Below are 25,676 nucleotides of genomic sequence, written 5' to 3' on the forward strand. Positions count from 1 at the left end.
CAGTATACAATGGATTGATCATGCGAGGTGAACATCGTGTTGTTGTTCCTGTTTCTCTTCGTGCAACCTTGGTGAAGCTGGCTCACGAAACACACCAAGGTTTGGTTAGAACCAAACAAAGACTACATGACCTGTACTGGTGGCCGAAAATGGATTTGTTAGTCAACTCAGTGATTTCAACCTGTCTTACTTGTCAACTCAATGATAAATCTGCAAAGACAGCTCCTGCTCCATTACAACCTGTCGATTTGCCGGATGGACCTTGGCAAAAACTGGGTCTTGATATCATCGGCCCTTTCGAACATGCTGCATCAGGTTGTTGTTTCGCAATTTCATTGGTGGACTATTACAGCAAATGGCCAGAAGTTGCTTTTTCTTCACATGTCACTACTGAGGTTGTTTCTTCATTCTTACATTCTGTGTTTGCACGAGAAGGAAACCCTTTGTTTGTTGTTATGGACAATGGACCTCAGTTTCTATCTTCAGCTTTTTCAGATTTCCTTTCGGAACGGGGTATCAAACACCTGCGTACAAGTGTTTATCACCCACAAGGAAACGGTGCAGTTGAACGCTGGAACAGAGTGCTGAAAGAGTGTATCTTATCTGCGGAACAAATGAGAAAAGCTTGGAGACCGTCAGTAGTTGAGTTTCTTCAGAGTTACCGTGCTACTCCTCATGCTACTACCGGTGTATCCCCATCTGAACTTTTGCATAACCGGAAAATGAGAACGAAGATAGACATTTTTCCTGTGGGGGAGAAAAGTGCCAAATGTGCTGGTGTACGAGATGCTGTCAAGGAAAGGCAGGAGAAAAGTAAGAAATACACAGACAGGAGGAGGAGAGCCAAACCTGTTTCTTTCAAGGTCGGGGAACAAGTAAGAATCAGGAAGCCAGATCATGTTCCTAAAGGAAGCCCTAAGTATACCTTACCTTTGTCGATTCGTGAAAAGATCGGACCAAGTTCATTCTTGCTTAGCGATGGAAAGAAATGGAATGGACTGAGACTGACTAAATTTCCAGATCAAACTGAAAAAACTGTTCAGGGATCAAATCTGCCTGCTCAAAACCGCTCAATCACTCTCAGGAGGAGTGAAAGAGTTGTTAAACCACCAGGGTGGATGAAAGACTTCATAAAGTAGTGAAGTCAAAAGACAACATGATTGTGAAAAAAATTTTTTTTGAAAACCACATGTACTTGTTCTATTGTGTTAAGGTACTTGATTTGTATTTAAAATTGCATTTCTAAATAATACTGTCTAGGTTAAGAGACCTGCAGTAACATAATATTCTTGTATGTTAAAAGGTGTTAATGTCATTGTTGTCTTAACACATACTGCCTTACGGGTTAAATACTGACTAAGTCACCTACTGACTTTATGTAAGGGGGGGATGTTGTGTTCTGTGTAATTGCACTAGAGGGCACTAGGGAGTGCAAGTGAAGAGGAAGAAAAAAGAGGAATAGGAGAAGTAGTGCAAATAGTGATGGTTGATATGAGTTCGTAAAATAAAGAAGTTAATAATCCTACTTAACTCGTCAAATGCGTTGATGTCCTAGAGTTCACTGTTTGCTTGCATATTAATACCAACATACAACAGTTTACCTGCAGATATTCCTAAAGAGATAACTTAAATTATTAGGAATCTGATAAAATGAAAACAATGGAATACGAAACAAACATTTTCATGTTATGGAGTAGGAAACAAAAATGTTTACTTTCACAATTCCAGCTCAGTAATGGGCTCTTTTAATGGTAAAAGTCAGAATATTATAGTCTTGCTGAATTTGTTTTTGAAAAGTATTTATGAAATAATTATTTTGCTGAAAATTATTTCTGAAAAATAGTAGCCTAAACACATTTAGAAACTTTAACTACAACTGCCACATTTGAAAAAAAAAAAAGAAAGATTTCACCAAATAGATTAGCATATTTAATATTAAACTGCAACATTTGTGTCAAAATGTCACAGTTACTGTTACTGCTGTAAAACTGTGATCAGTCTTAGTAAAGGTGATGTATATTTGAAAAACCTTTATTTTGTTGCATGTCAAAATAATCCAGCAGAGCAGATCCCTTGCGCTAGAGACCTACACTACCACGGGACCTTGTGCAACAGAGTGCAGTGTGGGACAAGTTTTGACTGCTGAGTGCTGGTGTGGGCGGGAAGACACTGATGTGTGCGCAGGGAGCGGGAGAAAGAAATGACTCGCGGGATTCTCACAAAATACAAATATCTAAAAATACGTTAATACAAATTACAAAAGTTAATAAAATGTATTTTAGGTTTTAAAGGTACAGAATGTTATTCATGTTATTCATCTGTTCAGCAAGAGCAACAAAAACCAAACGGTTTACAAGCATTGATGGCTAAGTCGTACAAATTCTTCCTCATGCTCTATGCAGTGGAAGTACCATTTTGATTTAAAATCTCTGAGCATAAATGCTGATCCGTTAGTGCTATAGACATTAGTTCTTTATTGAAGAAAGGTACATACAAAACTTTGAAACCAACAACAGGTAATACAAATTTTTTTCTTTTGTTAGATTGTTAAACGTGGGGACTGAAAACTCTGAACAAAATATGAAAGTTGCGGGTAGGAGCGGGACAAAATATGATATATTTTTGCAGGAGTGGGACAGAATCTCACGGGAGCTGGCGTGAAAAATCCATCCCATGCAGACCTCTACCTAGTGCTATGATTCTCGTGCGAGTCACGCTGCACTGAGAATATTCATGAAAACCAGGCAGACATGCTGCACAAAAGCACATCTCAGATAAGAAGCATATGTAGCATGTATAAAGTGCTGAATATAACAAATTGTTTTGGCAGGGTTTTTCAATGCAGGAAAAACCCTGATAATAATAAAAAAGCATTATTTACCCATATACATTTTTACTAAAAAAATTTTTTGTAAATTAACAAGATGTGTATAAACAACATCACTCAGAATCGTTATTGTGGGACCTAATCAAGTTATTATAATAAAAATGTGAATTATTATCATTATTTTGAAAATTAGATTAGTTTTACACATTTTGTTATATTTACTACTTCACCTGTAAATACATATTTTACTGTCAGGGCCGGGACTAGAACTTGGGTCTCTGGTGTGAAAGTGAGACTCTCAATCACTGAGCCACTGGAGATGATGAACCCAATAGTGAGACGCACTCAGAAGAAGATGAGATTAACAGAATTCCACAGCTGAGGCAAAAATCATCAAAAGTAATCCTCAAAGCACAAAATCAGTCCAACGGGGCTTTTCTCAAAAAAATACAAAAAAATTTCCCAAAGGAATTAAGCACAAAACATTTTACAGAAGGGAACAATCCACAGGCAAGAGAAATGAAATGTCTCAGAGTTAGAGGACACTTACTTGGGCAACCGGCTTTAGAACAACTAAACACCAAGCAAAGAGGCTATGCAACAGAGTGACTTAAATACACACATCTGAATGACACACATGTGAACACAATAACACTAATTACAAAATAGAATAAGCAGGGCACTATTGCACCATGAGGACCTCTAGAGGCCAAAACCTGATAAAACAGCCAAAACACTGACAGGACCCCCCCCCTCTAGGGACGGCTCCTGACGTTCCTTCCAGGACGATCGGGTTTATGAACATGGAAGTCCCGAATTAACTTGGGGTCCAAGATATCTCTGGCAGGAACCCAGGAGCGCTCTTCTGGGCCATAGCCTTCCCAGTCCACAAGATACTGAAGTGATCCTCACACCTGACGGGAATCCAGTATTCGGTGGACTGTGTAAGCTGGTTGGCCTCCAATGATGCGAGGGGGAGGTTTACCTGCTGGAGCAAAAGGAGAGGACAACACAGGTTTTAGAAGGGAGACATGAAATGTGGGATTCATTATTTAAGGACCTAGGCAAGTATAAACGGTAAGTAACAGGGTTAACTTTCCTTGCCACTTTGAAAGGCCCAATGAATCGCTGGGAGAGCTTGCGGGACTCAACACGTAAGGGAAGGTTCTTTGTGGAGAGCCAAACTCTCTGTCCGGGACGCAGGGTGGGGGCAGGTCTGCGTCTACGGTTAGCCTGTCGCTGGTACTGCTCAGAGACTAAGAAGCTTATGTCGAGCCTTCCTCCATGTCAGACGACAGCGTCGGATGAACTGCAGAGCTGAGGGAACTCCTACTTCAATTTCTTGGTCTGGGAAGAGTGGAGGGACATAACCAAACTGGCATCCGAAGGGAGACATGCCTGTCACAGAGAGTGTTGTGAGTGTATTCTGCCCACATAATGAAAGATGACCAGGAGGATGGGTTTTTGGCAGCCATGCACCTCAGTGTAGTCTCCAGATCCTGGTTTAATCTCTCTGTTTGGCCATTGGACTCAGGGTGGAATCCCGAAGATAGGCTCACAGTTGCCCCCAAAAGTTGACAGAATGCCCGCCAGAATCGAGAGGAAAACTGAGGTCCTCGATCAGAAACAATGTCCTGTGGGATGCCAAAAACTCGAAAAACATGGTAAATGACCAACTCTGCAGTTTCTTTAGCGGTGGGCAATTTTGGCAAGGAAATGAATCTGCCAGCCTTAGAAAATCTGTCAAAAATGACCAAAATGGTGGTGTTACCTTGGGATGGCTGGAGTCCGGTAATAAAATCCATGGAGAGGTGTGACCAGGGTCTTCGAGGTATAGAGAGAGGGTGGAGCAACCCCTGAGGTAAGCGATGAGAGACCTTCCCCTGACTGCATGTGGAACAGGCACTTACAAAGGACTTTGTATCCTCCTTGATGGTCGGCCACCAAAACAGTCTCTGGAGAAATTCAAGGGTGCGAGTAGTGCCTGGATGGCAGGTCAGACGAGAGACATGACCCCACTGGAGAACCTGGGAGCGAACAGCTTTAGGGACAAACAAGCGGTTGGTTGGCCCACCTCCTGGGTCTGGTTCCTGGGCCTGTCTTACTGTATTTTCAAGTTCCCATCTTACGGGGGCCACTATCTTGGAGCTCGGGATAATGGTTGTGACAGAATCTTCTTGGTTGCTACTAGAGTATACTCGAGATAGAGCATCAGGTTTGATATTCTTGGATCCAGGACGGTAGGATAAAATTAATTGAAACCAGTTGAAGAATAGAGACCAGCGTGCCTGACGAGGGTTGAGTCGCTTGGCCTGCTGAATGTACTCTAGATTTTTGTGGTCAGTGAGTACTTGGACTGGGTGTTTGGCCCCCTCAAGCCCATGTCTCCATTCTTCGAGCACCAGTTTAACAGCCAGTAACTCACGGTCTCCCACATGGTAATTGCTTTCTGTAGGTGTAAAAGAATGCATATGGCCGAATTCTGTTATCCTCCCCCCTCTGGGAAAGCACTGCTCCAACACCCACATCCGAAGCGTCGATCTCCACAACGAAGAGTTTGTCTGGGTCTGGGAGAGTGAGGATGGGAGCTGAAGTAAAGCGGCGTTTGAGTTCATTAAAAGCCAGCGCGGCTTCAGGACTCCAGCAAAACCTAGCATTATTCCCTTTAGTGAGAGCAGAAAGGGGAGCCACCACGGAGCTGAATTTCAATATAAATTTGCGGTAAAAGTTGGCAAAGCCAAGAAACCACTGCACCTCCTTCACAGACCCAGAAGTGGGCCAATCCGTGACTGCTTGGACCTTCTGAGGATCCATTTGAATATAGCCGGGTTTAATGATGAATCCCAGAAATTGCACTTGGGTCACATGGAATTCACATTTCTCAGGTTTAACATAAAGGTGATTATCAAGGAGGCATCTGAGAACCTTCATAACATGCTCCACGTGTTCATTGAGGGAACTTGAAAAAATTAGAATATCGTCCAGGTAGACAAATACAAACTGATTGAGCATATCTCGAAGGACATCATTTATCAGGGCCTGGAAAACTGCAGGAGCATTGGTGAGGCCGAAATGCATAACTAGGTACTCATAGTGCCCGGTGGGAGTGTTGAATGTGGTCTTCCACTCATCCCCTTGTCTAATGTGCACAAGATGGTAAGCATTGTGCAAGTTGAGTTTGGTGAATATGGAAGCTCCCTGCAGTATCTCAAAAGCTGTGGCCATAAGCGGCAATGGGTAACGGTTCCGGATAGTGATTTTATTGAGGCCTCGATAATCGATGCAGGGTCGAAGGCCCCCATCCTTCTTACCCACAAAGAAAAAAACAGCACCAGCAGGGGAAGTGGACCAACGGATAATTCCTGCAGCGAGGGACTCAATGTAATTGTTCATAGCTGCACGCTCGGGAGAAGACAAGGAGAAGATGTGGCCTCTGGGGGGACAGGTACCTAGAAGCAGGTCAATGGCACAGTCATAAGGACGGTGTGGAGGTAAAGAGGTGGCTTTCCTTTTACTGAAAACTGCCTTGAGGTGGTGGTACTGAGTGGGGATCTGAGATAGGTCTAGGGATTCTTGAGTCTCGAGAGTAGGGTCAGGGGAACTCGGGGTCAAACAGGTGACAGAACAAGTGGGACCCCAACTGAGAATAGCGCCAGTGGACCAGTCAAGATGGGGGTTATGGTGAAGAAGCCAGGGGTGACCGAGAATCACAGGGAACTCTGGAGACTGTATCAGATGAAAATAGAGCTCCTCCTGGTGTTGACAGATAGATAGGTGAAGAGGAACGGTAAAAAGGGTTACCTTCCCGGGACCCAGGGGTCTTCCATCCAGTGCGGTAACTGTAAGAGGGGTTTCGAGTGAGTCAGAGGGGATCTGGAGACTCCTAGCAAGAGATAAGTCCATAAAGTTCCCGGCTGCACCTGAATCCACCAAGGCTTTAAGTTGATGCTTCTGATTTCCCCAAGAAAGTGTGATGGAGAGAATCAATCCTGAATTGGAAGGTGGGGCTATGCGAGTAATTCCCGTTACAGTCCTTCCTTGCCTGTACGGGAATGAGCATTTCCCGAGAGCTCTGGGCAGGAAGAAAATGTCCAGGCAGTCCACAATACAGGCAACACCGCTCCCTCATGCGGCGGTCACGTTCTGATGGGGAGACCCGAGTACCACCCAATTGCATTGGTTCAGGGAATCCTTGGGACGGAGGTGACCTCTCTGTGGGAACTAAACTGTGGGAACTAAACTGACAGGAGGTGTGAAATCAAACTGGCGACTCAAATTCCTCTCCCTCAGACGATTATCCAGTCGGATCGCCAGATCAATGAGGGTCTCGAGGTCACGGGTAGGCTCTCGTGTTGCAAGGTCATCTTTGAGTGCCTCAGAAAGACCGTTCTGGAAGCACACCATGAGAGACTCATCGTTCCAACCACTCCCTGCTGTAATAGTGCGAAAATGGATGGCATACTCTGCAGCAGTGCGACTACCTTGCTGGAGGGTCTGCAGTCGTTTAGAAAAAGTTTTAATACAATTAACAGAAATCCACAGCTGAGGCAAAAATCATCAAAAGTAATCCTCAAAGCACAAAATCAGTCCAACGGGGCTTTTCTCAAAAAAATACAAAAAAATTTCCCAAAGGAATTAAGCACAAAAAATTTTACAGAAGGGAACAATCCACAGGCAAGAAAAATTAAATGTCTCAGAGTTAGAGGACACTTACTTGGGCAACCGGCTTTAGAACAACTAAACACCAAGCAAAGAGGCTATGCAACAGAGTGACTTAAATATACACATCTGAATGACACACATGTGAACCCAATAACACTAATTACAAAATAGAATAAGCAGGGCACTATCGCACCATGAGGTCCTCTAGAGGCCAAAACCTGATAAAACAGCCAAAACACTGACATTTTACATTTTACAATGTTCTTCATTACAAATCTGGTGAAACACTGCCATCTCCATCTTATCTGTGATGCTGTGTTCAGTATTTATAATTGTATAATAAATTGTAGCAGTTACAAAACGTTTGGAAAATGTTTCCTTTTTAGAAAACATAGCGGCAAAAAGACATGCACATTAACATTTTTATATTTATGATATTCCTTATTTTTATATCACCAGCAAAATCATCCTATTATACTGTGTGAATTTTCAATATATCGCCCAGCCCTAAAACTCAACATAGTGATAAACAGCAACTTTCACCTACAAATTAAGTAAAGAATAATTGATGATGGACCATAAATCATTGAAAATGTATGCACATCCAGAGATGGTAATGCGGCCACAATGCGCAGTGGAGTGTGGGGTGTGGGTGAGAGCAAAAGAGGGAGTGCAAGGGTTCTTTTTAACAGAAATTGAAATTAATTTGGGATATTTTAGACATTGTTTGTCATTCTTATCTGATTTAATTAACCAATGTGTTTGTTTTATAGTATATGATTATTTTGCTGTGGTAGCCTATAAATGATTTGGCAAAGTGATATGGAACCGTTATTCGATCATTTCAGTTTGCTATGAAACAATTATACTAATTTCCTCCTATTGCATTGCGATGAAAACATGTCAGCCAGCGTAACGGAAAGATATTTGATCAATCAGCTACTTACAAATATATATGGAATCAATTTTCTCAGCAAAGGAGGGCACTCAGCCAGAGTCCTCATATATGACACGTACATAATAAGGTTGAAAGTGTAGGCATCAATCACCTAGAAAATGAAGTTCTATTTGCTGGATCGTAAGAGAAGAGGGAAAAAAATAAGGACATGCTAGGCTTTCTCATGCTGGGGGAGGCATTTTGGTAACATAAATTACACGCTTCCTTTCCTGTGCCTCCTGCCACCCTGAAAAGATAAAACCATCCATTAATCTGTCATTACCTGTCAGGAGGCTGGAAGGCAGTGGCAGCATCTGCCGTCACAACCACCCTTAGAGGTAGCGGCGAGGGTGGAGGTAGGTTTATCAGGCCAGGCTATGAGATTCAGGCTTCGGGGCTTAACCATTCATTCATTGCAGATTACACACACACATCTTTTATCAGTAATAACATTATGCAGAAATATCCTGCTTTTCAGCTGAATGGGAAGATAATGAGATTGTTTTGGGCTTATCTGTCTTTATTTATTTTTTTATAATTTGTGGATAGCTGAAATGCTTTAGATATCTGAAGCCATGAAGGATAATGTTTGTAAATTCCTTTGTATGAAATGCTTCTTCTAAGTGGTTCTATGTAGGCAAAGAATGCCATAAAATTAATATAATTTCAAGGCATGGGCAGCTATGAGTGTAACTCTTATCAAAATACTGCTATGCTGTGCTATCTTTCTGTTGGTAAAATATTATAGAAAGTCACACAGTTTTTCAGTTTAAAGCACCTAAACCGCTAGTATATCACACAGCAGACTTGCTAACGCATTCCCACTGAAATATTTATATCCTCTTATATAACAGCAGGTGTTTGGAAATAAGCAAATACTGAGTGTAGGAGTGACAATTTGCTACATGGACTGAAATTTGCCAGCATTTCTTTAGCATTAATACAGATCTTGACACCTAAACTGAACAGTATTTTGGCTATGGCCAAAAGATGTACTGGACAATGTCACATACAACGTGACAATATCTGTGTGCAAAAGCCACTTCGCCCCTCCTTACAGAGAAATCCAATCTAATATCCCATGTTATTTTATAGAGAGGTAGGCCTATTGTTTTCACAGATAAAACCCTGGTGACAGAGCTTTTCTTCACAGCGATGATTGCAGCTTATTGCTGTGAATCAATCCAGAAATATTCTCCCAACAGCTCTCTTCTCTGCACACTCTCCACCTGGCCGTGTTATTTTTAGTTACTCAAAGAGTATCACTGGAATCAAGGCAAAGAATTGACAAAATTATGCAAAATGTGCACAACATTGTTGTGATCTGGAATCACTGCAATGGTTGAAGATCAGGCATAGATTATTAGACCTACAGTATGTGACAACCTGGCAGGCTTATATTTCAAAGGATGTCCAGTGGTCCTTATAAGCATTTGGACACTGAAAATATATAAACTTCACTGCGTAGATAACAAAAGATCAAAATAAGTGGAATTTTCAAACAAATGACACTAGACATTTCCATTTTTCAAATAATTTTTATCATCTGGTCTCAAGGTGATTTTTAGTGTCAGGACATGGTTGGGCTTTTGTCCAGAGAGGGAGAGAGTGGTAAAGGTACATACCTGAGTGTTATGATGTCTAAAACCTGTTTCTGATTGCAGTAAGCCCTGGGGAGAATGATAAAAAGAGAGACCACGGCAGAGACGAGGAGAGAGAGAGATGCATAGTAGTGTGACGTGGTCGGGTTTATTAGGAGCTGAAAAGCCACTAGTCATATTACAGTGGTGCCAAAACCTGTGATTGGACAAAGACAACACTGCTGTGGAGTCCTCACTGCTGGCTCAGGATTGCGATGAAGATATTTTATCTGGTGGTACTAGAGCAGTTCGTCAGCAGGCTACCGAAAGGGATGGCTGAGTGGTCCAGTGGTCCTCCCCCTATCCTTCCCCAAGACCTGTTCCTGTTCCACCGGAGGAGGGGAAACCATCTGGAATCGGGTCAGCCAAAAGAGGAGCATTTCCTATCCAGAATGGGGGGAGTAAGGCACAAGCCAGGGAGCCTGAGTTGGGTGATGGGGTATGTGGCGAGCAGGGCATGGCTGAGCGACGATGGAACAGAGGGAGGTTGGGCACCTGGGGTGAATTACCGCTCGCACCTGTTGCCGACTGCGGTGTTGACGGGTGAGGGATAAAGCCGTAGCCAGAGCCACACAGAGAGAGGGAGCAGAGCCACACACAGAGAGAGAGAGAGACACACACACACAGCCAGTTAGAAGTGTGAATTCTGCATTGGGCTGAAAAGTCAACATTGAGAGAGACACACGGATCTGTATGTGTGCGTCGATGTTGGTGATGCTGAAAACAGTGTTTGTGAACATTATTGTGTGTGTCACACTGAAAAGTGTTGTCAATAAATGTGATGTGTGGATTGTTTACACGGCTATAGCTTCCTCCGTTCCAAGAGAGCTAAGAACCTTTCACAGTGTTCTATCAGAGATTAAACATTAGTGTAAGTCATTGCATGAACTATGGACACATCCACTCACATTTGACATCTCTTAATTTCAAATAATATCTTTTGTTTTACAATTTGAAACCAAGCAAACTACTTCATGCAATTCTTTATTTATTTATTTTTTGCCTAAATGTGTGTTCGTGCTATATATATTTCAAATAAATTCCACTTGGTTTGACATTTTGTTATTTAATGGAAAGACAGTCATACATTATATGGCCAAATACTTTTTGGGGCACTGAAAGTTACTTTTATTTTGAGAATTGCCTCTAGTTGCCTTTAGCATGCAGTAGCCTGCTTGCACCTGTCTCGGCAGTTCACGTAACACGGTCAGTGCGTGGCATTTTTATATGGGACCCCTTGTGTCACTTCATTCGACACAACGTCGAGTGAGTGACACAAGGGGAACGTCATGGTCCCTCCTGCCACAGCACTAGACCTACCACTGTAAATGGCCGTATCTTATTTGCAGCTCCTCAGAGCAAAAACCTGAGTGGCACTCCCTGCCCCGCTTCCTTTATACCCGTATGTCTGGGTCGGGGCATGCAAATTCTGTCTGCCAACTTGACATTGGCCTATTCTCAGGTTCAGAGGTACGTTGGCATCCCAGGAAGCCCCCTTGTGTCACTTCATTCGACATAACGTCTTGTTCCTTCCCTCGGGGAACGATGTTACAACAGTAACCATGACGTTCTACAAATCAAAGTAAATACTTTGATAAATACAAATTATGCATGTAAATAATAACTTTGTAACAATATACAATTGTGGCCAAAAATATTGGCACCCTTGGTAAATATGTTCAAAGAAGGCAGTGAAATTTGTCTTTATTGGTTACCCTTTTGATATTTCATTCACAATATTCACAAAAATCTATTCTCTAATGGCTATTACACAATAGCAAACACAACACAAGTTTTAGCAAAAAACTAATATATTTGTCAAATATATGTGTTTCTCGAAAGACAAATTATTGGCACATTTTTATTCAATAATTTGTGCAACTTCCCTTTGCCAATATAACAAAGGTGGGTCTTCTCCTATTATGCCTGATAAGGTTGGAGAACGCATGGTGAATCTCTCCAGATCCTTCAAATTCCAAGGTCCACACTGGTGACTCTCCTCTTCAGTTCACCCCTCAGGTTTTGTATTGGGTTCAGGTCAGGGGACTGTGATGGCTTGATTTTGTGGTCAGTGAACCATTTTTGTGTTGATTTTGTTGTGTGTTTTGGATCATTGTCCTGCTGAAAGAGCCAACCAGGGCCCATTTTAGCTTTTTGGCAGAGTCAGATTTTGATTTTTTTTATATGTTGGTCCATCATGCCATGTATCCGAACAAGATGTTCAGGACCTCTGGCATAAAAACAGCCCCACGACATTAAAGATCACCACCACCATATTTAACCGTGGGCATAAGTTACTTTTCCATATGGCTACCCATGGCTGGTGTTTGCTGCCAAAAAGCTCTATTTTATTTTTATCTGACCATAGAACCTTGTCCAGTAGGGTCAAACTGAAGACACTTAAGTTTGCTGTTGGATGAGAGCACAGGCTTTTTTTCTTAAAACCATCAAACAACTTGTTGTGATGTAGGTGATGTTTGATTGTAGTTTTGGAGACGTTATGACCCCAAGACCCAACTAATTTTGGCAATTCTCCAGCTGTGATCCTTGGAGAATTTTTGGCCACTTGAACCATCCTCCTCACGATGCTTGGAGACCATATAGACACACGTTTTCTTCCAGTCCGATTCTTAACAACTCCAGTTGATTGGAAATTCTTAATTGTTGCCCTGATGTTGGAAATGGTTATTTTCATTTTTTTAATATATTTTCTTATAGCCACTTCCCATTTTGTGAAACTCAACAACCCTTTGCCGCACATCATAAATGTATTCTTTGGTCTTACCTATTGTAATGGATGACTAAGGGAATTTGGAACAGGAAGTTATAGCTGAACATTTTCATGTTCCTAGTCACCCAGGTGTACCAAAAACTGTAAAATATGAATGGGAATATACTTCAGATATATTTTACTTACAAGAATTTCTAGGGGTGCCAATAATTATGGCAAATGTGTTTTAGGGGAAAATATTTATTTAATTATGAGATAAGAATTCATTAGAAGGTCCCCTGTATAATTAACATATTTCATATGTAAGTAAAATGGACATTATAACTGAAATATAACCATATAAATCGGAATCTAATCAGAATCAAATTGCAACGGGAAATCTGTTTCAATACCATGCCCTATTGTACATTAATCCAAATGATACATTCCTCAACTAGGATCAGGTGACAAAATTCTAAGTGATTTTAATTAATGTTCTCTCTCCCTATAGACAGATTGCTCCAGCGACAGTGAGAGTGAAGATAACTTCATTGTCATCCCTCCTCGTGATCACCTGGGCCTTGCTATCTTCTCTATGCTCTGCTGCTTCTGGCCTCTGGGCATTGCCGCTTTCTACTTTTCTCAGGGGGTAAGTGCAGAACTCACTGTCCCAAACCATAGCCTAATGACGATTAAGTCTGCAAAACATTTCACTCCCTATGACATGTGAGTCAGAGGAGACACATCTATAAACAGCCACCCAAGATGTTCTTACACACGTTTTCACAAGAAAACAATACGCCTTCAGCCTCCTGAGAGAGGAGAGTTTGTGATCTTTATCAGCTCAGAATATGTGCCTCATTATAATACCCATTATCCGAGCAAACAGATTTGCTTTTGGAACTGCACAGTTATCATGCACCCCTCTAATATAAATTGTGTAAACATATTTAAATGAATATACTGTTCAGATGGGCATAACAAGTGTGATGCCGCTGGTGCTGCATGTTTTGAGCTTCATTTGCACATGCAGTAGGGTTGTCACGATACCAAAATTCCAATGATCGATACTAATACAAGTTAAATTTTGCCATTCTTGATACCTATTTTGATAGCACAACAAAAACTAATATGCTATTGAACACAAACCATTATTTAAAAAGTAAAATGCTACAATAAATAGGTTGTCTTCAATTAGTTTCCCATTGCTTCAAAGTTTTTCAATTGCCTATTGAAATAACAGTCAGTAATAAAAAAAAACTGAGAAATAAGTGAGTGCTATTCACTTTTGTTTATTAATTGTGTTGACTAATATTAGTAGCATAATAGACAGTGGTAGGTCTATTAGGCTGTATTTACTGTGCATTGAAAGGACTAATGCACAGATGCTACAATTCTTATCTTTTGACAGGAATAAAAAAAATGTGTCCCGCTTGTTTACATTTACTCAAGACAAACCGATGGTGTTTACATTAATGTCTTGTCAAGACATTTTGACGAAGAAGTGCATTATACTGCTCATTAGGGCTGAGCTGCTAGAAGCATATATTGATATATTGTGATACTTTTTTAATGTTTTATTTGTTAGAGCTATTTAAGTTTTAAATGTATTTATTTGTTCAGTTTAATTAATTGCTGGGTTGATTATGAATTGTGAAAAGTTGAATTGTTGAATTGAAGATTTACAGTAGATTTAGTATGTTTTGGATTTTGAATTCATGGATTGATGACTTTTATTTTGGTATCACCCCTGTTTATGAGAAGGAAGTTGGGAGGGAAAAGACGTGAACATGGAGAACATACAGCTTTTCGACCATGCAGCCTTTGTTTGGAGATCATTATTGGATTTATGTGCATTGTAAAATCCCTCAACCTTCTGCTCTGGAAGAGTGGCTTAATTTTGAACTGAAGTTTGGACCAAGAAAGCTCATACAGTTTTTATATTTTAGAGCTTTGTGTCAATATTTTCACTCATCAGTTTGTGTGTTCGTAGTATGTTCAAAAGATAAAAAGATTAAAAAACGGGTCATTTCTACAAGCATAACATTTTTCATTGTGGTCTATGATGCCCAAGAGCGAAACTAAACCACTCTTTCTTTCACTGATTCTTGCACTGGGAGCAGTTTCTGTCACAATCCAATAATGATATTGTGATGTATGATGGTGTATTGCATCATGACATATATTGCAATATGTATTGTAAGGTGGTTGGCAATACCTAGCCCTATTGCACTAAGCCACACTCACAGAGCATTTGTGCAAATTCTTTAAAAGGATTGACTTGGTTTGCCACAACGACTTGGCAAATTTTAGACATTTTCGTAATCGACAATCATTATTGTTAATTAAACAAAATCCATTAACAATGAATAAACTGTAAGTAATGAACAGCTTAAAAAATACAAGACGCGTATTTTTATTCAATCAAATCTTTTTTTATACAATGTTTGATTTGTATGTGCAATGCATGTAGCCAACTGTTTAAAGGGGTCAAAATTCCTCTCCAGTCCGAAAAGAGCATTTATTGTTTCTACTTTGCAAAAATCTATGTTTAGAAATTTACTACATTGTGACGTCATATTGCATTGTCATTTGAGTAGCCCCGCCTCCACAACATATGTACTCATTGTGGTGAACTGATAGAGCAGCTGAGGTACTTTGAGGTACTCTGAAGGTGGTACTATTGTTACTGTAGTTTGCTTTTAACCAACAAAAAGATTAAGATGTCAAGTTAGGTTCCTAAACTTGTGTTCCTGGTTGTCGAAAAATTGCATCTCTGCATAGCATTCTGAAGGATTCAAAAATAAGAAATGAATGGCTTATTTAAATGAAGTTCCTGAACTGTTGAATGTGGGATTATGTTTTGTTTGGCACATTTCTATAGGTTCTTTTGAGAACTATTATGATTCAGAATTTGCAAAGAAACTTATATTGAAAGATGGAGCAGTGCCATCTATATTGGACACAAAATGAATGCCTGTGAATAACAAATCTAATAGTACTGTTTCTGTCAGTGTTTGTTTGATTTATAAGGAATTGTATAGTCAGCCATTTTTAATCGCAAAATAAACCATGATCAGTGCCTATTACTTACCAGGTTACTTACCAAATAAATACATAATTGCATACCTCTACTCATGCTCTCCCAGCTAGAATTGACATGATTATCTGTGTGGATAATGCGGGGAGACCGACAGATCAACACTGCTTGTTATCATGTTCTATTTTAACACACTATCACGGTTTATACTGTTCTTCTTTTTCCACCTTTGAATGAGCATTTTTTATTATCTATTTATTAACTATCTTTTAGTCTGTGACAGAGTGAATTATCTTGTCAGGGGCCAAATTAATTCTCCCAGAATAATTATGATGATGGTGGTGTTGTTCAGGGAAAGTGGATGATTTCACCGTTGTCTAGAAAGCAACTGCAGTGTGTGTGAGGAGGATGGAAATTAGAAAATCTGATAAAAATGTGAATGTTTTTGCCCCATCTCCTGGCTGGCTATATTCCTCAGAGAACATCCTGAATTTATTCTCTCACCTTCCCCTCGGCACAGGGTTGAATGTTCATGAGGAGTGTCACCCACCCTTTGCCTCTAACTCCTCCCTCTCAAATCCATCTCTGTCTCACTCCTACTGTTCTTGGAAAGAGAGAGAAAATAACTTAATGGAACTAATGAAGCACTCTGATCCTGCTTGCACCTTGTATTAAAGGGACAGTTCAGTAACAATGAAAACTCACCATCATGGATTTCCAAACCTATATAATCTTTTGGAACACCAAATTAGATTTTTCGCAAAATGTCTGAGCTGATCTTTTCATTGTAATGAAAGTGGATGGGTTCCAGGGGCTAACAAGCTTCCAAAAAGGACAAAAAAAGAACACCATATATACTTTATAAAAGTATTCCCAATGACTCATGCACTATAGTACAAGATTTCTAAATTAATATTATATCTTTGTGTATTGTGTAAAAGAACCAGGGTGAGTAAATGATGACAGATTTTTTTTATTTTTGTGAGAACCATTCCATTAGCACCTCTGTCTAGGTTAATCTGATAATCAAAGAGCTTAGCACTAAATGCAAGTGTAAATGGTGCCCAAGAAATATTGTAACTGCTGATTAGTCCTAATTTGTCCCTGACGATTATCGATTGCACTAAAACAAGGTTTAAAACCTAAAAGACCCTTTTAAACAATCTTTCAATCAGAAAAAAATGGAAAAACACTTACATAGTCATGCACAAGACTTCACAGAACATTAATAACATTAATATTAATTAATGAGTCTTAGATCTACATAGGACATTACACATACAATAGTTCCTAGTAGGTTAGAATTTGTAAATATTTGTGGCAGTGAATCTTTGAGCAAGACAGTGCCTCTTGTAATTTAAAGATAATAAATAACATTTGCTAAAACAAGTTAAAGGGTTAGTTCACCCAAAAATGAAATGTATCCCATAATTTACTCACCCTCAAGCTATCCTGGTTTTATATGACTTTCTTTTTTCAGTCAAACACAATCAGAGTTATATTAAAAAATATCCTGGCTCTTCCAAGCTTTATAATCGTAATGAATGGTACCTTAGATTTTCAAGCCCAAAAAAGCACATCCATCAATCAAAAAAGTAATCCATACAGCTCCAGGGGGTTAATAAAGGCCTTCTGAAGCGAAGCAATGATTGTGTTTGGCTGAAAGTAGAAAGTCATATACAGTACACCTTGGATGGCTTGAGGGTGAGTAAATTATGGAATAATTTAAAATATAATAAATTTTTGGGTGACCTAACCCTTTAAGACACCAACTCAGCTGGTGTACAAGCACTGGCATTTCCAAACAACCCATTATTGACTGTCACCAAGCGTAGGAGTAAAAATCAATAGTGTTTTCCCTGGACTAGAGGGTCAGATGCAGTGACAAAGAGAGCAAGACACCTCCCACAGCTGGAGCCATGTGTGACTGGTAAATCTTTCCATTTTCTGCAGAATAGACTAAAATGGACACCAGACTCTAAAGAATTACAACACACACACAAATCAACTTTTTACTGCATGTGTGCTTGTTTACACTTGAAAGACATCATCCTGTGGGGAAATAGAATATTGTACATAATAGTGGCAGCTTACTATTCACCCAGTTAGATTCGCTCAGCCCTTGAGCCATGTTCTCAGTAAATGAGCATCATACTATGACTTAATTATTCATTTGAACTGAGGAAATGGATTGATTAAATAATTACATGGGGCTTCATAGGCATTGGTATTAAAGAAATTAAGGAAGTGTGATTTTTCCCTTTTTAGGTCTAATAGCTCTCAGCACAGCTTACTTTCAGCATGTGGTTTTATGGAAACTGCAAACATTAGATAAGGCATTTAATTGTTATTTCAAGTCACATGTCTTTTCTTTAAAACCCCCAGGTGGTAATAGTACAAGATTGAGTGTTTCTAAAGGGATAGTTCACCCAAAAATTAAAATTCTGTCATTGACTCACCCTCTTTGATAACTTGTAGAAATGTCTTTCTTCCATTGTTACACAAAAGGAGATATTAGGCTGAATGGTAGGGACTGACAGCCGTATAGAAAAAAGATACAATGAAAGTGAATGGTGACTGAGGCTAACATTCAACCTTATATCCCCCTTTGGTATTGCACAGAAGAAAGGAAGTCTTAGAGGTTGAATAATGACAAAATCTTCATTTTTGGATTAACTTTCCCTTTAAATCTACAAAGCATTCATACCACCAATATACCGAGGGAATTGCAACAGCTGCATCAAAAACTCTTAAAAGTATTTTCTTCTGATCTTGTTTTCTAGCTGTCATTTTTGGCTCATCCCTCCTGCCATTGTTCCTCATTACAAGAAAGAAAAAGAAACAATAAGTGTTAGATGTTGACAAAAAGAAAGTCTGTACAAATCCGGCAGCTGTATTTCCTCATGTCTGCTGCAACATTGATCATGACTGAAACCTCAAGGGTGTTTCTTTTAAAGGTTTAAAAGGGGAAACCAGCAGGGACAGAGAGCATTCAATGACCAGAACAAAGGAGAAGACAATTTAAAAAAATAAAATAAAAACAAATGTTCCCAAAGGAATGGCTTGGATCTTTAAAAAATAAAAATAAATGACTGACTGACTTTTGCTGGCAAGTTTATATACAGTAGTAGTAAAAAAAGTCAAGTATCTTGTTACATTAGTAACAGTAACATTATTAGGTAGGCTAATGTAAACTTTTAACTGCATTTTGGTTCATGTTAATTTAATATTATAAAAATACATTTTGACTTATCCCTCCTTTATATATATATATATATATAAGCAAAAATCTGGGTTAGTGTTAGGCTCTTACAATGGAATTAAATGGGGCTTTTTGTAAACGTTAAAAAACTCACTGCTTAAAAATTATAGCCTCAAGACATATTCAATATGCATATTAACATAATTTTAGAGTGATAAATCGCATTCTACCCTTTTTTATAAAATGTTATATCCACTTTAACAACATCATTGCCATGTCGACGTAACTCTGTAAACCAGTGCTTGAACAACACTCAATAGCACATGCAACAGCATCAGTGGAGCGTGTGTTTAAGCATGTCTGGGCTTCATTCAGTTACACTGCTCTTTAAAAAATTACCCAGCAAGTTTTAGGTGAGCACATTTTATCATGTCTCATTCAATCAAATGTATGTATGTATGTATGCAAATTGCTTTGCAGTCAAAACTACAGACTTATAAAATACTTCACTGTTGTTACAGAAGTGATGTCAGCTCATATGCACAACCTTTTTTAACAAAAGATAAATGGATGACGAAAACCTTTAAAGAAAATACACATAAGCATTTGGTTTTATTTTCCATTCATCAAGTGTTAAACGGGTGTGTCTAATCTGTTCAGGGTCAGTCATGCTCTTTAAAAGTGATAACATGAAGTGTCATTAAACCTGCATATATGCATATATCCTGATTGTGTTTGGTTCTATAATCAGTCGTGTGTCAGAGTTCTCAATCCCAAACATCATCAAATCAGTTTGTTTTCTGCTTACCAATGATTATCTCCACAAATTCATCATACAATATGTGCAGGTCAAGGAAAGGCTAGAGAAAAAGGAAAAACAGGCATTACTTTTGTTTTTCATAATTGTATCTAAAAAGACAAGTTCTATGTTAGATTGCCATTATTTTCTTATATTGTCAAAGATATACATACTTTAGCAGATCTAAATATTTGGGCCTCTATTTTCATAAACAATAATCCTACATTGTATGTTTTTATATTCAAAGTAAAGTTAATCGAAACCTATTGGTTATTTGAGGATGTGAGGTCAATTTTGTTCTTTAGCCAGATCTTAAAAATTAATTTATGGCCAGATCTTAAAAAATATTAAATACCCTGACTATTTTAATGTAAACAAACACCCACTACTGACAGTGTTTTGTTTTTCATGTTAACATGTTAGTAACAATATAAGTGTCAGGTAAGAATAATATGGAAAAATTTTGGCCCCATTGAGTTTTCATCTGGATAATCTAGCTCTCAAAAAAAGTAGTTAAAGAGACCTGCCATATAGTAACCCCCAAATGTATTTATACGGTATATTTTTAAATAAACATATGTTGTGAACAAAAGCAGTCTCCGAGTATCATTTACCAAAACAAATTTTTTTATACTAACATGGAGAGTTTACGGCTCAAATATTATACAAGTATTAACAGAATAATTAACATAAGGGCTTTTATAATATTATTGGCTTCACATTTCTGCCTTTAAACCCTCCCAAAATTGGCTCCATTTACTTCCATTGTAAGTGCCTTACTGTAACCGCAATTTCTTTTTCTTTTCTTTTTTTTATTAAGAAAATGAGGAATGAGTCAAAATCAAAATGTTCTGGTAAACAATGTTATGCAATAAAAATTTTCAGAAATTAACATTAACCAATATTAATACTGTGCATACTTTAAAGGTATTGTTCAAATTTGTTAGTTAAATTAACTCTTGCATTAATTAATGTTAACATATAGAACATCATTGTGAAGTGTTTCTGATATATTTCTTTTCATTGGAAAATTGGGCAAATAAAATGTAATTGTTAAATTAATCAGTGCGTCCTTTGATTTTGCTGCTTTCTTACAATCCCTCTCTTTCTTTGTTCTAGACCAGCAAAGCCGTGACTAAGGGAAACTTCCCACTGGCTAGCATTGCCTCAAGACGAGCCCTATTCCTGGCTGCTCTCTCCATCACCATTGGGACTGGGGTGTATGTGGGCGTGGTGGTGGCCCTCATTGCATATCTGTCCAAACCAGGCCAAATATAGCAGGGCCAGCAAGGGGACTACAGGACTCCATGATAATACACTACCGCCTGAACGTCTTTTTCTAAATGTCACTCTCATTCTCATCCCTCCCCCTGGACTGCCTGTCCATCCAAATTAGAGAAAGGGATGAAGCAGAAGACAATGAACCAGAAGAACTGTGGACTTTATCACCTCAGTGATTATATTTAAATGTCACCACGTGTCACACCACAGCAGTTGCCCCACTGGATAAAACTTTATCTTAAGTTTAGCTTAAGACTCAGAGCTTTTCGGGTGAAGAATACAAATTAGAGAGACAAATAAGCAATCCAATTAACCAAACCTAAAGGGAAGCTATTCCAAAGGACACCCATACGGATCAAAAGAGACTAACTGCCCTTGGATTTATTTTTCCCTTTCCAACTGTGCTTCATTCAAACCCTGAAAGAGAAGCCGTCTCTGTTCCTTTCTCATTATTTACTTAGTCTGTTAAACTCAGTCAGTGTGTGTGGCTCAATTAAACCAGTGCTGCTGGATAGACCAACAGCTGTGGTCTCTACGAAAGAGCTCTGTTAAAACGGATAGTATACAGTAGGTGACTGCTATGTTTCTGTTTGGAACAAATTACACTACTTTGTATGTTATAGCAATCAAAGGTGGAGGTCACTCTCAAAGCCTAAGTTCTTATGGTCACAATACAGAACTACAAAAATAAGAATCAAAGACAATGTAGTCCAGCAGTTTGAACTGAATTTCATCTGTGAAATTCAGCTTCACTTACACACAACCTATGCTGATCTTTGTGTGATTTTCTCTTGTTTAGGGCTCTATGCTTTGTGTTGTAAATTCTAGTCTTTTGTTTTGTCCAAAGTCCAACTCTGTCTTTTCCCAACACAGGCTCTGAGGTTTATGTCATGTAGAAGAAAAGCCTATAAGTAAACACATGTGCTGAGAATTCTGAACAGTAGTATGACATCAAGAACAAGAAGCATTTCTTTTATATCTGTAAGGACATAAGGTTTGAATTTACCAGTATCTGATGGTGTGATTTCAAACCCAAAAATCTGAACTAAATATGAATGCAAAAGTACTGAATATGAAACAACCTTATACAAGACTTTTATAACAATGTGTCCTCTTAGTCTCCAAACGCATTACCTAATGTCTCTTATGATATGAAGATTATTTTAGACTTGAACATGACTGAGAAGAACTGGCAAAACTCAAAACAGATGTTGAGAAAAATTACTTTTCTCAAATTCTTAGATGGATGTTTGAACAAACAGGCAGGTTTTGGGCCTCAGGTTGAATTGATTAATAATGCATTGCTTGTCTGTGGGCTTGCGGGCTATGGCGCATGAGAATAGACTCACAGGGAATATAGTGTTGGGGTTGACTGGTCCATTGCAACACCAATGGAGCTTGAATTTGGTGTAGTCATCCACATAATAACTTCAAAACACAAAAAAAATAGGGCTCAAGTGGCTGGGTGGTTTAACATTTGGTGCCTGGTTTGAATCACTGTGATACAAGCCTTTGGAAGTTGGTATAAATTAAATTATAACCTCCTAATTGCTTCAGCCCTCCCATTCGGATTTCTCACTTGCAGATGACAGGATCTTGAAAAGCCTACAAAGTGTGTATGACTGACATCATGGTAATTACAGGATAGAGATGACTTGCTTTAACATACCAAGATGCTTTTGAATTCTGCTGGGACTAAGTTACAGGGACTTAAATGTGTGTGGAAAATTGTTAATTGAGAACTGAGTGCAAAATGGTATGCAAACTGTCAGTGGATATAATTGATTGACATTTTTTTTCTATCTCAAATCAATTACAAGTGAACAGAGAAAAATTGCTTAGTAATTCTTTAAGTTTTTGCCAGTTGTGGAATAAATGGAAATAATATGTTGGTGAGAATGTAACCATTGAATAACTGAGCTTTTATTAGACAGGAGTGAGAAGTGTACTATTGCGGATTCTATCGCTTATTAATAATTCTAATTACTAATAAATAATTACCCTTAATACTCTGTATATGACATCAAAAGGAGAGCCTTAGTATTACTGAAAAATGAAGAATAAACAAACTGTTATAAAATATGGCCATAATTATGCTTGTCCAGAATAATTATGTAGGTTTTTATGCAAACTCCCCACCCTGACCCTATATTTGAATATTTAAAAGTGATCTCACCAAATGCAATGGAACTGTTTAAAATACCCTCTAAATATGTATCTGAATGTACAAGATGGTTTACAAAAATATCAATGTTCCAACAAATAGACTTACATGTATGTGGAGCGAGATGCATGGAACGAAACACCACCCTCCCTTCAGAGCTTGTGATTTACAGCACACATTAGACCCAATGTTTTTGTTGTGGTTCTTAGCAAATGCATTTCCTTTTCATCCACTGGAGCGTTTAAAGGCAACATGGGACACTTGCAGTCTCTCTGCCCAGGTCATGCATTAGTCATACCTGACATTTATGGTTCACAATTAGCTTCCCATAATGTTTTTTTCTGAGCAAGTATCTAGTCTCTAGAGCAAAGCTGGAGCTAGCGAAACAGAAAATAATTTTAACGAATAAGACTACTTTTAATTCTTTTAAGCTATTGAAGCTGGAGCGTATTCAACAAAGCATAATAAAATAATCTAATTAATATGTTGGTTACAAACTACAAATTGGCTGTCATGAATTGGCTTTCAATGTCTCAACTAACCTCTTTTATCAGTAACATGGTACCAATAATTGTAAGAGACAGTTATAAGATAAGCCTGAATCCATGTTTTTCCTTATGTGTTCACGTCATTTAATTCTAAATGAACAGTGTCAGTGTCTGCCCTCCCTTGATTGTGTATCAGCCTGGCCCTTTTATCCCCCGTTTTACGTTTCCATAGTGACTAGTCTTTCACAGAGATCCATTTTATGCTAGTGCGTGCACTTAATATGACCTACACTGTAACAATGGTGAGAGTAAATGTGCATTTTACCTTTGATAGTTTTAATTGCAATCAGTTCTTTTGTTTTGTTATTGTCCCTTAATGTAGGGCTGTATGGTTGGTATCAATCAACAAATTGAAGAAATCAGCTTCAATTAAAACAAAATGAGTGTGTTTATACAAAATGTCAGTGTTTTCTTAGTATTGTGATACTTTGCGTTTTTCTCATTCATCAATTAGAATATGCTTGTAAGACATTGACAACAATGTAAATACTGCAAATAAAAGACAAGACACAGCAGTATGAAATAAAAGACATTTGAGATTTAAAAAATTACTTGTATTTATGAATGCATTGGTTTGGTATGTTGTATAAACCACGGTCCTCACATACGTGTGTAAATCTCTCTTATTCTTGAAAAGAACACAAGTTATATAGGTAAATAATGCAAGGAAATAGACAGCGGAGTCATATACTGGAGCATAACAGAGGAGAGGTGGAAGAATTCAGCTTCTTGGAAATACATTTTTATCTTAATTTCCATTTATCAACATCCACAAAATCCTTTAGAGGAAATATACTGAATAAGGAATGTTGATATGCTATATTGCAACATAATCAGCAATATTAACTTGATATACTGTGTGTATTAGTTTACTTATGTTAAGTAGTAAAAAACTAAAAGTGATTGTTTATATGGAGAAGCCTCACCATCACTCTCACAGTTATTCAAAGAGAAAGGAAAAAAGCTTTACACTTTACGCTACACTCTGACACAAACACAACTTCTTTTTTTTATAATTTGTGTATTTGTAGGCAATACAAAAACATTCATTTACAAAGTGGAATGAATTGATTATTAAATAAGATCGCTGGCCTACCAGACTACCAGTATTTTATGACACATTGTACTGTATGATAACACTTGCAAAGACACAACAAGATCACACAGAAACTCGACATGTCTTTACTGAATGTTCTGGTACCCTGGCATCAACCCCATTTTGGCAAGTTATTGACAAGCACCATCTCCCACCAGACATTTTTGCATCAATTCAAGTGTGTTTACCATTTACTGGGCCGCTAAGATTACATTTTTACTCCACTGACAGGTAAATTTAGGATTAGGGTTTGGGCATACAGTTAACAAAATAATATGCATTCCTGTTGACCGTATTGCATCATTTACAGCTAAAAACAACTCACTTTACAAGTTGCTTTAGGCACCACTCTGTGGACCAGTGTTGGGGAGTAATTAAATAAAAGCAGCTATCTTGCTAACCTAAAGGGTTAGTTCACCAAGAAAATGGAAATACTCATATCATGTACTCAACCTCATGCCATCTCATATGTGTATGACTTTTTTTTACAGCAGAACACAAATTCAGATGTTTAAAATAATATTTCAGCTCTGTAGGTCCATATAATGCAAGTGAATGGTGGCCAGAAATTTGAAGCTCCAAAAAGCACATAAAGGCAACATAAAAGTAATCCATATGAGTCCAGTGTTTAATGTTGTGTCTTCGGAAGTTATATAATATGTGTGGGTGAGAAATTAATTTTTAAGTACTTATGTTTTACCATAAATCTCAACTTTCACTCTCACACCTGTAAATCACATCTGTCATCTGTTTAGTTTCACTTTCAGATC

The 25,676-nt window shown here is 38.5% G+C and overlaps 1 protein-coding gene across 3 annotated transcripts in view; it reads left to right on the forward strand.

Moving 5' to 3' along the window:
- The window catches only part of LOC127622202 (synapse differentiation-inducing gene protein 1-like), a 48,907-nt gene extending 24,574 nt beyond the window's left edge, over positions 1–24,333 (forward strand). For all 3 annotated transcript variants that reach the window (XM_052096210.1, XM_052096208.1, XM_052096209.1), the window contains exons 3-4: positions 13,288–13,425; positions 20,937–24,333. In XM_052096210.1, the coding sequence (XP_051952170.1) occupies positions 13,288–13,425; positions 20,937–21,095 (297 nt within the window). In that variant the 3' untranslated portion in view covers positions 21,096–24,333. The remainder of the gene's footprint in view (positions 1–13,287; positions 13,426–20,936) is intronic.
- Positions 24,334–25,676: the final 1,343 nt, after the last annotated feature.

This window comes from Xyrauchen texanus, chromosome 28, assembly GCF_025860055.1.
Source record: "Xyrauchen texanus isolate HMW12.3.18 chromosome 28, RBS_HiC_50CHRs, whole genome shotgun sequence".
In the NCBI taxonomy this organism is placed as follows: domain Eukaryota; kingdom Metazoa; phylum Chordata; class Actinopteri; order Cypriniformes; family Catostomidae; genus Xyrauchen; species Xyrauchen texanus.